The sequence below is a fragment of the Ursus americanus genome, chromosome X (assembly GCF_024610735.1).
Source record: "Ursus americanus isolate L20-20 chromosome X, mUrsAme1.1.p, whole genome shotgun sequence".
Classification (NCBI taxonomy): domain Eukaryota; kingdom Metazoa; phylum Chordata; class Mammalia; order Carnivora; family Ursidae; genus Ursus; species Ursus americanus.
The window spans coordinates 45,118,083-45,131,400 of NC_142164.1; the positions used below are offsets into that span (position 1 = coordinate 45,118,083).

At 43.0% G+C, this 13,318-nt stretch overlaps 1 protein-coding gene across 1 annotated transcript; it reads right to left on the reverse strand.

The window, feature by feature from the left end:
* Positions 1-579: 579 nt before the first annotated feature.
* Positions 580-12,313, reverse strand: TMEM35A (transmembrane protein 35A). The gene is made up of 2 exons (XM_045803612.2): positions 12,070-12,313; positions 580-2,317 (listed from the first exon to the last, which is right to left on the reverse strand). The coding sequence occupies exons 1-2, from the start codon at positions 12,187-12,189 to the stop codon at positions 1,910-1,912; spliced, it is 528 nt and encodes a 175-aa protein (XP_045659568.1). The 5' UTR covers positions 12,190-12,313; the 3' UTR covers positions 580-1,909.
* Between the last annotated feature and the right edge of the window lie 1,005 nt (positions 12,314-13,318).

Sequence of the window (13,318 nt, forward strand, 5' to 3'; positions counted from 1 at the left end):
TCAAGAGTCATTTTTCATACTCTTAATGATTTCATAGACTCAACTGTGAATTGGAAGGGATTTTAAAGCTTCAATTTCCTTCTCTTTTGTAGATGATGAAACTGGGGCTCCGAGTGGTGAAATAACTTGCCTAACATGACAAGTCTGTGGCACTGGAACTCGTGCCACTTTGTGGATACACACAGTGAGAGAGCATTGGTTCCCTTTTTTCCATAGATCTGCAATTTTCTCTGAACTCATTCTTCCACCTTCCCATGGCATCACCTAGTGAAGCAAAACTCCCCAAATCTGAAAATTGTGTTGATCCTAATTCTATGGTTTCTGTCTTATGTGCTGACTTTACCGAAGTGTGAGGGAACTTAAATGAGACTGGAAAGTTGGTAACCTCGTTAGTATACTAAGTGATTATACTGTTCCTTCCCTTTCTTCTCCCTCATCGGAATCAAAAATAAAAGAGCCTGAATTGCTTCATATGACCCTTTCTTCCCAGATTTTCATTATCTGTCCAGACAGTTTCCTCCAAATTTCAAAAATTTTTATTTTGAAAGAATGAGAGAAATAAGACAGCAGTATCAATTAACAAGAACAATGACACTGAAGAAAATACAATAATTTGTACTCCCCCACACACACAATGCCCCCACCCCTCTCCCCATCCCTGGCACAATAATATTAAAACCATCAAAGCACATCTAACAAGGAGAAACAGCAGTATGGAATGAAGAAAGCAAAGTTTCATACCGCTCGATCCAACCAACCCATATCAAATGTCCTTCCCCCTGCTAAACTCCAGCCACCGTAATGATAAAGAGGTGTAGACGAGACAACCACAGGAGACAAACTTGCATCTCTGCTTACACTAGCAAAGTTCAGTGAAGATTCAATAGGAGTAATGAATCTGTTTGGCAGGGAAACACTGGATACAGCTCTTCTGTCAAGTTGCAGATGATTTAAGAGAACAGCTAGAGTTTGAGATTCACAGACCTCTAACGGGACTAATCCCTGCTCCCTCAACCGCAACAGTGGAGCAGCTGCCAAATCCTGGTTAGCTGCTGAGAATAGTAGGAAGTGAGGCAGCTTTTGGCTTAAGAAAATCCAAAAAAAGATGTCTGGTAACAAGTTCACTGCTTCAATTTCAAACTGTGAGCAAAGGAGCTTAGTAGGATGGGTTGGGGCAAAGGCAAGGTGAAACTTCCAATTTTACTTGAAGAATTAGATTATGTGTTGACTGTATATATCCCTTATTTTAATTAAACTTAATATGGAGTATTTAAAATTTCAACAACTGTTACGGTGGAGGCTAACCAGTATAACTCAGTGTCTCAAATTGAAGAAACTTTCTCCTAAAGTGGTAAATTTAAGTTTTCAGCTAAATTTCCCTCATCACACAGGAATACATCACTTGATTTATACCAGAAGTAAGTAGGATTCTCTTTAGAGGAGGTTTATTTTATCCTGCCCTCACTAGAATCAGTCTATAAAGGGAAGGATACCTGTGCAGGATTAGTTCAAGATCAGAGCCTTCTCCTCGCATCTGCGTGCGTGCACACACACACACACACACACAAACACACACAGACAGTAAATACATTTTCCCACACATAATCTTATAGTCACATGCTTGCTGGAGTACATCTCACAAATACACTTCAACAGTTAGCCATATACATGTACATGCAGCAAGATGTGAGAGTTGCCCCAAAGTGATTAAAGGTGGTGCACATACGTCTATGTGGGGAGGTCATTTTAGGGTATAGGTGTACACAAGCCAATAGGACCATTAACTTGCAGATTATATTTTTCCCTTTCCCTCAAGATAAATAGATCAAATGAAAAACACACACTGACATCATCCTGGGTGTCACGGAGGCAACTGCCTGGCAGGTCCACTTTTTGCACTTCTGATTTCCTATGACAACTTCATTTTGCCCTGAGGGGCCTTCTCATATAAGGAGGGCTGCTCCTCCGTATTCCCGGCATTCCCAGCTTGCCCTGGCGGTGGCAAGGGCTTCTTCTCAGAAGACCGGTCTTCAGGCTTGCGCGCAATCAGCAGGCGGCACGTGAGCAGGATTCCAAACACCAGAGCGTGGGCGTAGCGTTTGAGAGGATCACCGACTAGCTGATGGAAGAAGAGCACAGCCAACACCAGCAAGAGTAGGAAAAAGTTGGCCACATCTTTGGGACGCCCAGGCACAAGGGTCATGACAATGCCACAGGCCACCTCAAGAGCACCAATGCTTTTGCGGAGGAGAATGGAATTGATCCCCATTTTCTTCAGCAGAGGGAGGGCTCGGACATAGCTCTTGTAAGCACGTTTCTAGAGTGAAATACCACAAGGAATGCCACATTAACCATGATTTTAACATTAGAATGAAGAACACACAAGCAAGGGCCTCCTTCCCCACCATTCCCTTTCTATGTCCCCACCAGGTCCCTTTATTTTATTTTATTTTTTTTTACTGTGGCCCCTAAATAAAAACCTTGTAATTAAGATAAGAAAAAAACAAGCAATCTTCGGAGATCCCTGTGATTTAAACCTTAGTAACAGCAGGGCGCCTGGGTGGCTCAGTTGGTTGAGGGTTTGACACTTGATTTCAGCTCAGGTCGTGACCTCAGGGCCTCTGGGCTGGGCTCTGCGCTCAGCATGGAGTCTGCTTGCCCCTCTCCCTCTGCTCCTCCCCCCATTTGCGCTCTCTTTCTCTCTCTAAGATAAATAGATAAAATCTTTAAAAATAAATAAATAAAACTTAGTAACAGCACCAAAGAGAATTTAGCTTTATAGTTAAAAATTATTTACTGATTATAAATCATGAACAACACTAAAAGCATTTATAAGAGAATTTATTGGGCCTATAAAATCTGATACAGATTAGCCACATCCACATTTTCTAGTGCCTGCCTCATCCAAACCCAGATGCATAGGAATACCAACAAAAATGAAACAAGACAAGGCACCGTATGATAAAGCCTCACTAATTTGGACTTCCCTAATTTGGAATCTGTGATAATTCAGAAAAAAGCTGAGCAGGAGTTTATATTTGTGGAATCTGTTAAAATTAAAAAGTGAGTACTAAGTAAATAGAAAAATAGAAAAACGTGTCCAAATGTTAGCCCCTTATATATCTTTAGAATACAGTAAGATAAAAATCATTCTCATGGTCAGTGAGATAAATCCCCAGGACTTTACAAGACCCTACTTTGATTCGCCTGATGCAAGGTCATTAATTTTAATCCAACAAGTATGTATTGAACACCTACTATAGATTATGCAATGAAGATAAAAAGGTAAATAAGACAGGGTCAAGAAGTTCTTGGTCTAGTGGGGGGAAACAGATGCACAAAACACCAGTATAAAGCAGCGTGGTTAGTGACACATAATAGACATCTGTACAAGGTCTAATTATAGCCCAAAGGGAGACATCACAGAACAGAGGAGGGAGTCACTGGATATATTACAAAGTAATAAGATTATATTGACCTTAGGGTAATAGATAATCATATTTTTCACTGTATTCAGATGGGCCTGATCCTCATTTTGTAGTAAATCGATGAGATTTTATCAAGTGTATTATTAGGTTGGCCCACTCCTTTGTTTTCAGTAAGTATCCATTAATTCATTCAGTATTTATTAAGTGCTTCCTTGCGCTAGGCACTGTACTAGGTACTTTGGATACAGATATCAGTCATTCAAAGGCCCTGCCTTCCTGAAGCTTGAGTTTATATGAAGAAAAGTTATGGGTGCTGAACAAAATTATGCAGTAGATACAGTGGAGGCACACCAGAGTGGTCAAGTCTCCCTAGATGAAAACAGAGAAAAGCTAGAGTGGAATATTTAAAAGAAGAGCAGATGTTTGCAAGATCAATAAGGTAAGCATTGCAGGCAGAGGAAACTGGATGAGCAAAGACCCCGAAGCACAGAACAGACTTGTGTGTTTCAAACACTGTCCCAGTTCAGCACAGGTTGGGAGAGGGAGGGGTGAGACTGAGACATGTGATGGGGAAATAGATATGAATCATGGATCATGAGAACTATATATGTCCTCTTATATATGTCTATATATGTGTCACCATGAGATCATGGAGAACTATATATGTTGTGTTGTGGAGGTGGATTTTATCCTATAAGCCAGGGGGAGCAACATAATTTGCTTTTGAGGAAGGTCCCTCTGGAAATAGTGTGGAGGATGGATTGGGAGAGGAATGCCTGGAAGCAAGGAGACCAAGTAAGAGACCTGGAGTAATGACAGTAGGGATAGAGGGAAGGGGACAGAGTGGATACTTTTAATGCAAAATCAACAGAATTTAGTGTTATATTGGATGTGGACACTGAGGGAAGTCAAGAAAGATTCTCTGGTCTTGAGCTTGGGTACCTGCATAGAGAAGGGTGTTACCATTCTCCAAGTTTAGGCATGCATCTGAAAGAACAGGTTGGGGGTGGGGCAAGGGGTAGGAAGGAGTAAGGGACTCAATTTGGGTTTTTTAGTTGAAGTATCTCTAAGACATCTAAGTGGAGATGTCTGGTAGGCAGCTCAGTAAGAGAGGTCTGGAGTAAAGATACAGAATGGATAGTCATCAGTATCCCAGGTAGAATGTACATATACAGTGGGAAAAATTATGTGACAGACATTTAAGAAATGGAAAGAGGAAGATAGTCCACAAAGTAGACAGAAGACAGTGTGGTCAGAAAAGCAGGGGGAAAACCAAGAGAGACAGGGTCACGGGGGCCAAGGTTTTCAAGAAGAGAATAGTCAAAAGTTCCGAATGAGAGGCAAGTATCATAAGAATCAGGCAGAAAGCCAACTTGACCTCTTAGAAGCATCTGGCACTTAGAATAGTGTTCACACACTCTAGGTTTGGAACAAATGTTAAGTTATTTCTCTCACTTCTGGATAAGTGAATGCACCTTATTTCGTGGATTAATTATCATGAGTGGCACAAGATAATCCTCTATGAGGACTGTTAAAAGACCAATGGTTTAGTGAAAAAGAAAACAAGGGTTTTGATTCAAACAGACTTGGCTTTAAATCCCATCTCTGTCACTTTCTAGTTGGGTGTCTGTAGGCAAATTATTTGACCTCTCTCTAAGCCTCATTTTCCTGAGCAAGGTTAAGACTAAAGTGAAATGAGCCAGGCTATTGGCCTTGAATGCAAAATTTAAGAGGGCACCAAAAACATTCCTTGATTAAGGTAAATAATATCATTAATGAGCAAGATATCAAAACTTTACGTAAAGGCAGGATCCAGCTCTGTACTTACACAACCCCGCCTTATCTCTTCCCAATCTTGGCCCTGTCAGATCCTGTCTTTAAAATTCCACCTCACCCTAGTCCCTATCCTGTTCCTGATCATGTAAAGAAACAGAGTGTTAGTCATTCTTCCTCCCTCTTCCCATTTTAGGTTAAATCAGGGACTTTCAGAGAAATTAGGAGAGAGGTTGACTAGTTGGCAGAGTAAAACCCTGGGCTGAACTAAGCCAGACACACATGGAGAAGAGCAGAGATGAGGGTTAGGGCACCTGGTGGTGGGGAGAAGTGTACCCGTTTCTTCTCACTTTTAAACTAGATGCCACCTGCCCACTCTCTCTCCCTCTGTACTCTGGTGACAGTAGCAAGGCAACATTAGGGAAAGAAATCTAGACACAAGAGGCTTCCTTAACACTTTTAAGTGAGGACCATTTCTAATTAACAACACAAAGCTTCCCAAGAGGCAGTTCCTAAGTCCTAAATGTAAGCTTCTGACATGATGAACGCGGGAGGCATGATGAGTTTCTTACAGTCAGTTCAGAGCCAAGACTTGCAGATGCTGGCTGAGTGGCTTCTGGAAACGCTCCTTTTTTGGCTAAGGCTAACCACCCATCATTCAAGAATAGATTCTTAACTATACTATAGTGGAATCCGTAGCCTGGGGCCAAATTCCAGGTCTTTAAATCAAGTTCCTATGACTTCAGTGATCCTTTTTTCTTTACATTTGGTGTAACTCCATATTACTTTTTCAGTTGTTTATCTAACTCCTTAAACTACAGCTGTGGATCTTTTGTGCAGCTGTTGCCTCTTATTCCCCCTTCTTTTCTCCAGAGGAAACTGCACATGGATAAGCCATTTCATCAAATCTTTAGTTCAAAGCTGAGTAGGTACAGATAGCATCTATTTCCAGGACTCCAGACAGGGAATGTTTAATTTGTTAGAAATGGGACCAAGCTTGGATGGAATCTTGATATTATAGGAAGCCCTTTATTCTTTCTCCTGTGGAGTAGGGTGGAGACATCAAAAGAATCCTACTATTGCCAGCGCCATCAATGTTTGGTCTGGGCCACCTCAGTTCTAACAATAGAAGGGTCACGTATCTTGAATCTATAGTGACTAGAGCTCTAAAGACTTTAATTGTTCTGATAGTAAGAATAAAGAGAGTTGACTCAGTCACTGTCCCAAAGGCTCTCACAATTCACTTTGTTAGGTGTGTTTCCCTTCCATTGCAATAACCCAGTAACCATAGTTTCCTTATAGGCCAAGGAAGCAGGGAAGAGGAGTATTTAGTCAAATGTTTCAAATCCCTTTAATCGAAAGCAATCATCCAACAGTATCTTTGGGCTGAGATTTTTTAAGATAAGCTAAATTTCAATTTTAGTTTTGCCCCTAAGTTGCTTGGAGAAAATTACTAAGCATTTTATTATCTGGGTTTCCCCTTTTGTAACTTAAATGAACATTTTGGAGATTAAGTAAAAAAAAAAAAGTCATAGCATCATGGCATCAAACAAGGGCCACACACACACATTTCATTTTAAATGAACCATACAATGAGAAGTCCATGCGTTTGCAAGCAAGCCATGGTGATTATTTTAATGATAATAGCGGTGAATCAAACAGGTCCATTCTTATGATATGAGAAGATATGATTCAGATATGAGTCAAAAGCATATGGAGCTTTTCTTTAGTCATACTGTTTTTCTTTTTGTTATTTACTCTTCACAATACCCCAGGGTCCATGATCTCATATTAATGACATTTATTTGAAGAGCTCAAAGCTGTCTAATTACATTTATCTTCCTTTGCAATTAATGACTGATCCAAGTCAGCTAACAGGACAAAATGGGTGGTCTGGTCCACTTCAGTACACTTATGCCAGTTAGGTAAAAGAAAAAAAATGGCTAATCTACTGTGAATTCCAGCTATATAAAGTTCAAAAACAGGTAAAACTAACTTATATTGTTAAAAGTAGAAAATAATTATCCTTGGGGGGGTAGTAACTGGAAGGGGCCACGAGGGGGGTTTCTGGGGAGCTGCTGTTCTGTGTTCTTGATATGGGTGCTGGTTACACAGGAGTATTCTGAAAATTCCTTGAGCTGTATATTTATGTTAGATGCACATTTCAGAATGTATGTTACACTTCACTAAAATTTACAGAGAAAAAAAACTATGAAGCCAAAGAGGGCACCGACAAAAATACATTTGGCTAAAATTTTCAGCCTCGTTGCTATCTTAGACCATAAAGGCTACATAACCGCTGCAAAATTTACTGACTCGAGTATGACTTCCCTGCATCTTTGTAGGGGGAAGAAGCCATACGTGAAGTATCGATTATTTCTTAGATGCAGTAAAAGGCCATCACGTGTTTAATTGCCAAATATCCATGTGAACGATAAACATATTTTAAGCAATTCTACTTTCCACTGTCATATAGTACCTACCTACAGAGGAAGCTGGCACACCTGGTCCTACTAACCAAAGTGGATCCTTCCCAGGTTGCATTTTAGGGCAGAAGAGTCTGGCGTCAACTGTTAAGTCAAAGTTAGCTCTGAAACAAGCATAGCTGTTGGCCATTGAGAGGCTACAGGTTCCCTGGCATCAGCTCTAATGGAGATTAGCTTGGGCTGGCTGTATGAACTAAGCAAAGTCACTTCACATCTCAGGGTCAGTTTCCTCTCTGAGGGAATAAACGTACTGTACCACCTCAGAGAGCAGTATAAGCATCAGTGAAATACTATCTTATTACCTAGCTGGAAAGCAATTAATGGCAGTGATCAGAAGCATAAAAGATTACCTAAGGACTTTAAATAAACTGCCCAAACGTATCTGGAGTGTTTCCCCAGGGTAATACAAACGGGAGGGCATTTAACTATAGGTAAGCAAATCAACCAAATCAACAAACCTTCCTTATGAGTGGATGCGAAGAAGCAGAGACTTGCCCTGTTTTCCTTCGGGGCCAAAATCCCTTGGCTTCATTGTGACCAGATTTTGGCATTTTCTCACCATTCTACATGTGGCTCTTTTTGATTACAGAATGGAGGAATCACTGCTGCAAAGAGCTGAATACCAAATTTAGAGCAAGTCAACCATTTGTTTGTTCCCCACCAGTGCACAGGAAACTTGTTTAACAACATTTGTAAGTGCTGTCTCCCAATTTCAAGTGAATTAATGAAGGAATTTAGTCAAGGGAGTGATCGGTCATGTTGAATCCATGTGGGCTCTAGAGTACTCTATAATGACTCTTGCTAAATCTGGAGGAGGTATGGGGCGACACACACCAAATGGGCAATTCAGAGAGACATCTGGAAGTTCTGCATGGGATCCACTGTACATTAACCGGCAGCAAGTGTGGAGTTTTCAAAATTAGCTAATCACATAAAGGTCTGTTCACCAGAGCACATGAAAAAAGCTTCTTGCTCTTCTAAATGCCTGATTTCAATCCCTTAAACTGACCATTCGAATTAGTCAGGAAGCCACTGCATAATGTAGAATCAGTTATCACCATCACTTCACCCAGAGCATTTCTTGAACAACTGCTATATGTAAACACTGTACCAGATGCTTCCATATACAATCTCAATTAATATTTACAACAACCTTCTAAGGGAAGAATTATTGTCCTTATTTTACCAATGAGGAAACTGAGGCACTAGGAATGTCAGGACTCAAGCACAAACCTATACGACTGAAAGCCTGTGCTCTCTCCATTAACCATTCCTGGCTTCTGCAGTATACAGGAAAGAAGTTAATAGTCATTTGTCTGCTTGGATTTTAGCAATGATTCTTCGTGGAGGGGACAACACCTAAGCATAATACTAATAGTTTTAGAACAAGGAAAAAATATATAGTGGCAGAAAAGAAAAAGACCAAAAATCTAAATTTGGAAATGGTTTCAAAGTAAAAGTATGGATTGGTGTAGTTGAAGTGTTACGAAAAAGAAGCAGGAATGTGCCAGATATTTTCGAGAATCAGTTGCAAGTTCTGACATCCAAAAAGGCAGTTGTAATCATTAATGACTCCCCTACTGAGAATATTGAGTCATGGACTTGGTTTCCAATCTCTGCTCCCACAACAGCTTACCCTATGATATTGGATCAGTTTGATCCATCAGTAAAATGAGAATAACTGATAAAATGAATTTACTTCAGTGATATGTTTTTTAAAGAACATACAATCTTTAAACAACAACACTTGGAGATCTTGTAAGAAAAGCTACTGCAGGCAATGCATGACTGTCAATGCAGAGGAATCACTCCTAAATGGAAAACAGAAAATCCCAGATAATCAGCCTAGCTGATCTAGAGTTGGGGTCCTAAGGAGCCATACCCCCTTCTAAGAGCAAGAAATGACTCCTGAACTGCATAATCAAGATCCAGCCAGAGAACTCTGAAGGGTGGTGACCAGCCAAGACAATGCTCCAATGACTCATTCATTCAGGCATCCATTCAACAAATATAAATTGAGCCCCTTCTTTGCACTAGAACTGAATTTTTCCCATTTCCTATGGACTTAAGAATAAAGCTGGGCCAGCCCAGGATTGGTGCCATGGGTCCTGTGCTGGACAGCCATCCCCAGCCTGGGGCCAATGTTCAATGCAGGAGGGGACCCTGGAAAAGGCAATCTGAAAATCCTCCTCAACCTTCATACTACTGTGAAGTCTACCTCCCAGCTAGATATAGTTCTTCCATTCCCTCCAGATGCCCCTGAACACATAAGCACAGAATTGTGTGTGCACACACACACGCGCGCACACACACGCACACACATGCATGCACTATGGTTCTATACTGTTGTATTAGCTTATACCTATTTAAATATGGTCCTTTGTATGATATGAAATCTTGATATTGGTTTCTTCTGCCTTTCAGTAGACTGTAATAGACAGCTCCACTCCCTAGGAAGAAACCTACTGTAAACCCATTTGTGGCTGGTCCTCCTTGTGAGCTCCTGCCAAGCTGGTAGGAAGCTTCCCGGTGACTCCATCTTAGTTGGATTGTCTGCAGAGCCTAACATTGTACTGAGGGTTCAGTTTGGGGGGGTGCTCTAAAACAGCTGAGGAGGGCTTGGGGGCCAGGGAGTATACTGAAGAAGGATACTATGTCCTAAGGAAAAGGAAAACTCAAAAATACCTAAGGTACACACACAAACATATTAATACATGTATACATGAAAAGTAAAGAAAAGCAATAACATATTCATTTACTTGTAATCTAACACTAAACTACTACCACCACGACAAAAATATAGTGGCATTTCACCTCCACCCTGTCCCTCTGCCTTTGGTGGCTCTGCTACCCCACCTCCCCTCCCCTCCGCTCCCCAGTGCAGGCTGCCTTGGATACTCATTTTGACCTGATTTCAATTCCATCTGGTCAAACATGCTGGGAGGAGGGGAAGGGAGAAGGAGAAATACATTAGTATTTGCCACTGGGGCTCGACCCAGGCCCTTGAATCCCAGCCACCCTCCCCCACCCCAGGGTGATCCCGTGGTGAGAGAGACATAGAAAGCACCAGCTCAAACCCTGAGGCAGAAGCCAGAGCTGCCTGCAAACATTTTCTGAGCATCTACAATTTGCCAGTCTCCATCTATTTGCAGCTCACGTTGAGGGGCTCTGGAAGGCTCCGCAGTGGGCTCCAGGAGAGCGCTATTTATTCCTGTCAACGTGTGGAGCTATTCCTCCTCGCCTCGGCCCTAACGGGGAGACCCTTTTGCCTCTTTTCTCTCCCCCGTCCTGTTCCTCCCCTAAGCTCCTTTCCTTCTTGACCTTGAGAGCCCAGTAATGGGTTCCCTCCCATTACTGGCAGTCAGGCAAAGGCAGTGAGAAGCTGGTTCTCTTCAGCTGGGGCGGGGAAATGAAGAGGCAAAGTGACAGGGGGAGAGATGCGAGACCGAAAGTGCTGGAAACATCCCCTGCCATCTCCTCACACTCTATAGCGTAGGAACAAGTCCTCTTCACGCCCAACTGGGGAGAGCAGCCCAGCCCCCAGGTTGCAGAGGAAATGTTTTGGCCAGTCACCTTCGGTGATTCCAACTCTGCAGAGCGGAAAACCTGCAAAGGACCTGACCCGGGCATCCGTAGGAGGCAAGGTGGGGATTAATTTTGCAGGAGAGAAGAGGCGGACTTTGCAGATTTTGCAGATTAGCCCACAAACAAAACAAAACAGAACAAAACAAAACAAACCAAAACACCCAGGTCTCCCTTGAGAGAAGGGGAAGAAGCTGGCGCTCAGTGACCTTTATTTGGGCCAAGACTGCTTTGTCTCAAGGATACAGACACACACGCCCAGGCGACCAGGTGATCAGCCGTCCGCCAGGGATGAGGAATACCTTTCCCGCCCCTAAGAACTGCTTGTTTTAGTAGCCCACTCTCCCCCAGCTCTTTCCCTCCTTCCCCTTTGTTCTTCCCTAAGATAAATAAACTCTCCAGCTTGCTAAACTCTTAGCTCCAAGGGAAGGAATCAGACTTGCAGACTGGTTGCCCGGACTTCGGGTGTGCTAGAAAGACGGAAGGATTCCTGCCAATGACAGGTGTTACGCAGGTCTCAGCCTTCAGGTTTACTTGGAGATGGGGGTGTACTCGCTGGGCAACCCCTCCCCCAACTGGCATCCAGTGGCTCCAAAACAGGTGCTCTCAGCATAGCCCACAAATGAAATCGCTCTTGTCCAGCTGCTCCTTTGGAGCTGCAAAGTTGTTGGGGAGAAGGTATGGTCCAGGGTGGGGGTAGGGGTTAAGGGGATGGGACCATGGACTGGGAAGGAAAGAAGGGGAGAGGTACTCGCAATCCCTTGGGGGTGCGTCCCTCGTCACCCGTTTGCTTCACTTACCATCTCAGTGTAGGCATCCTTACTGAGCCTGGGGGTCAACTTGATAGTTCCCATGAAAACAAAGAAGAGTCCCAGGGCCACTGAGAGGGCCACGACAGTTACGGTTCTGGGGGATGCCATGGGGTCACCAAGGCAGGTCCCAACTAGTCCTTCCGCTTTGCGCACCCCGTCTGTCTAAGGCGCAGGCAGTTAGCACAGAGAGAGCTAGAGGGACGCTGCGGAGGCAGCAAGCAGCTAGAATGACAAAGGGAGAGGAGGGAGCTCGAGAGAAAAATTGAGAGATCGAGATTCAACCTCTCTCACTACAACAATCTCTGGGTCCTAATGCCCTACGCTTACTCCTGGCCAAAAGCACAGTCTGGAAGTTAAAGAAGACCAAAACTGAGGTGGAAACTTCGTCTTAAAACGGGGGGAAAGTAGGTTATGCTTCGAATTCAGTCCCTGGGCGCTCTCTGGAATGAGGAATCAGGGAAGACCTCCTTCCCACCACTTCCCACCAGGCGCACTCTTCATCTCTTCGGTCCTCCAGTTATTCATTCCCTTTTGGCAACCTCCCTCCTTCTCTCCCCTTTTCCTTTCCCTCAGTCGAAACAGTAGTCCTCAGTTTGCTTGTTTCTGCAGTGGGTAACACTCAAGAATAAAACTGTGAAGTTGTCAGGCTCCATTGCTACTGAAGAAAGCTTTATCTTTCTCTTCCTGGAAAACCTTTCATGGCTCCCATAGCCCAGTGGTTAACTCCAGAGGTTTAAAATTGGCATTTTGACCTCTGCCTCTCTGGAAGTTTATCTTCCAATAGCTCCCATGCCACCCCTCCTCCTATTTACTCAGGGCCCCATGCAACCTGAGCTTTCCCACCTCCCCTACATTCCCTTTTCCTACACCATCACTTTTCCTTAACATTCAACCTTTTCTTCAATGTCATCCCCTCCATAAAGCCTTTCCTTATCCATTCCCAGCTGGATATGGTTTCTCCCTCCTCTGTTTACTAAGTTTACTAAGTGCTAGACAACCACCCTTTACTTGTATTAACTCATTCAATCTTTACAGCAACACTGTGAGCTAGGTATGAGCTCCCACTTTATGGATGGACCATTGAGGCACAGGAAAATAAGTAACTTGCCCAAGAGTATATGCTAGTAAGTGGAGAGCCAGAATTCAAACCTAGGCAGCCTTAACCTGGGTTAAAAGCCCAGGTTCTTAATCATTGCTCTATTGCCTCTCCATATACTTCATACTTTGCATAGTAAGT

What these genes read in the sequence shown, in the direction of transcription:
- TMEM35A (XM_045803612.2), bottom strand. Translation starts at nt 12,189, where the DNA reads ATGGCATCCCCCAGAACCGTAACTGTCGTGGCCCTCTCAGTGGCCCTG. An exon ending in AGGATGCCTACACTGAGATG is followed by an intron (nt 2,318 to 12,069) that starts GTAAGTGAAGCA and finishes ATTTCACTCTAG; the next exon opens with AAACGTGCTTACAAGAGCTA.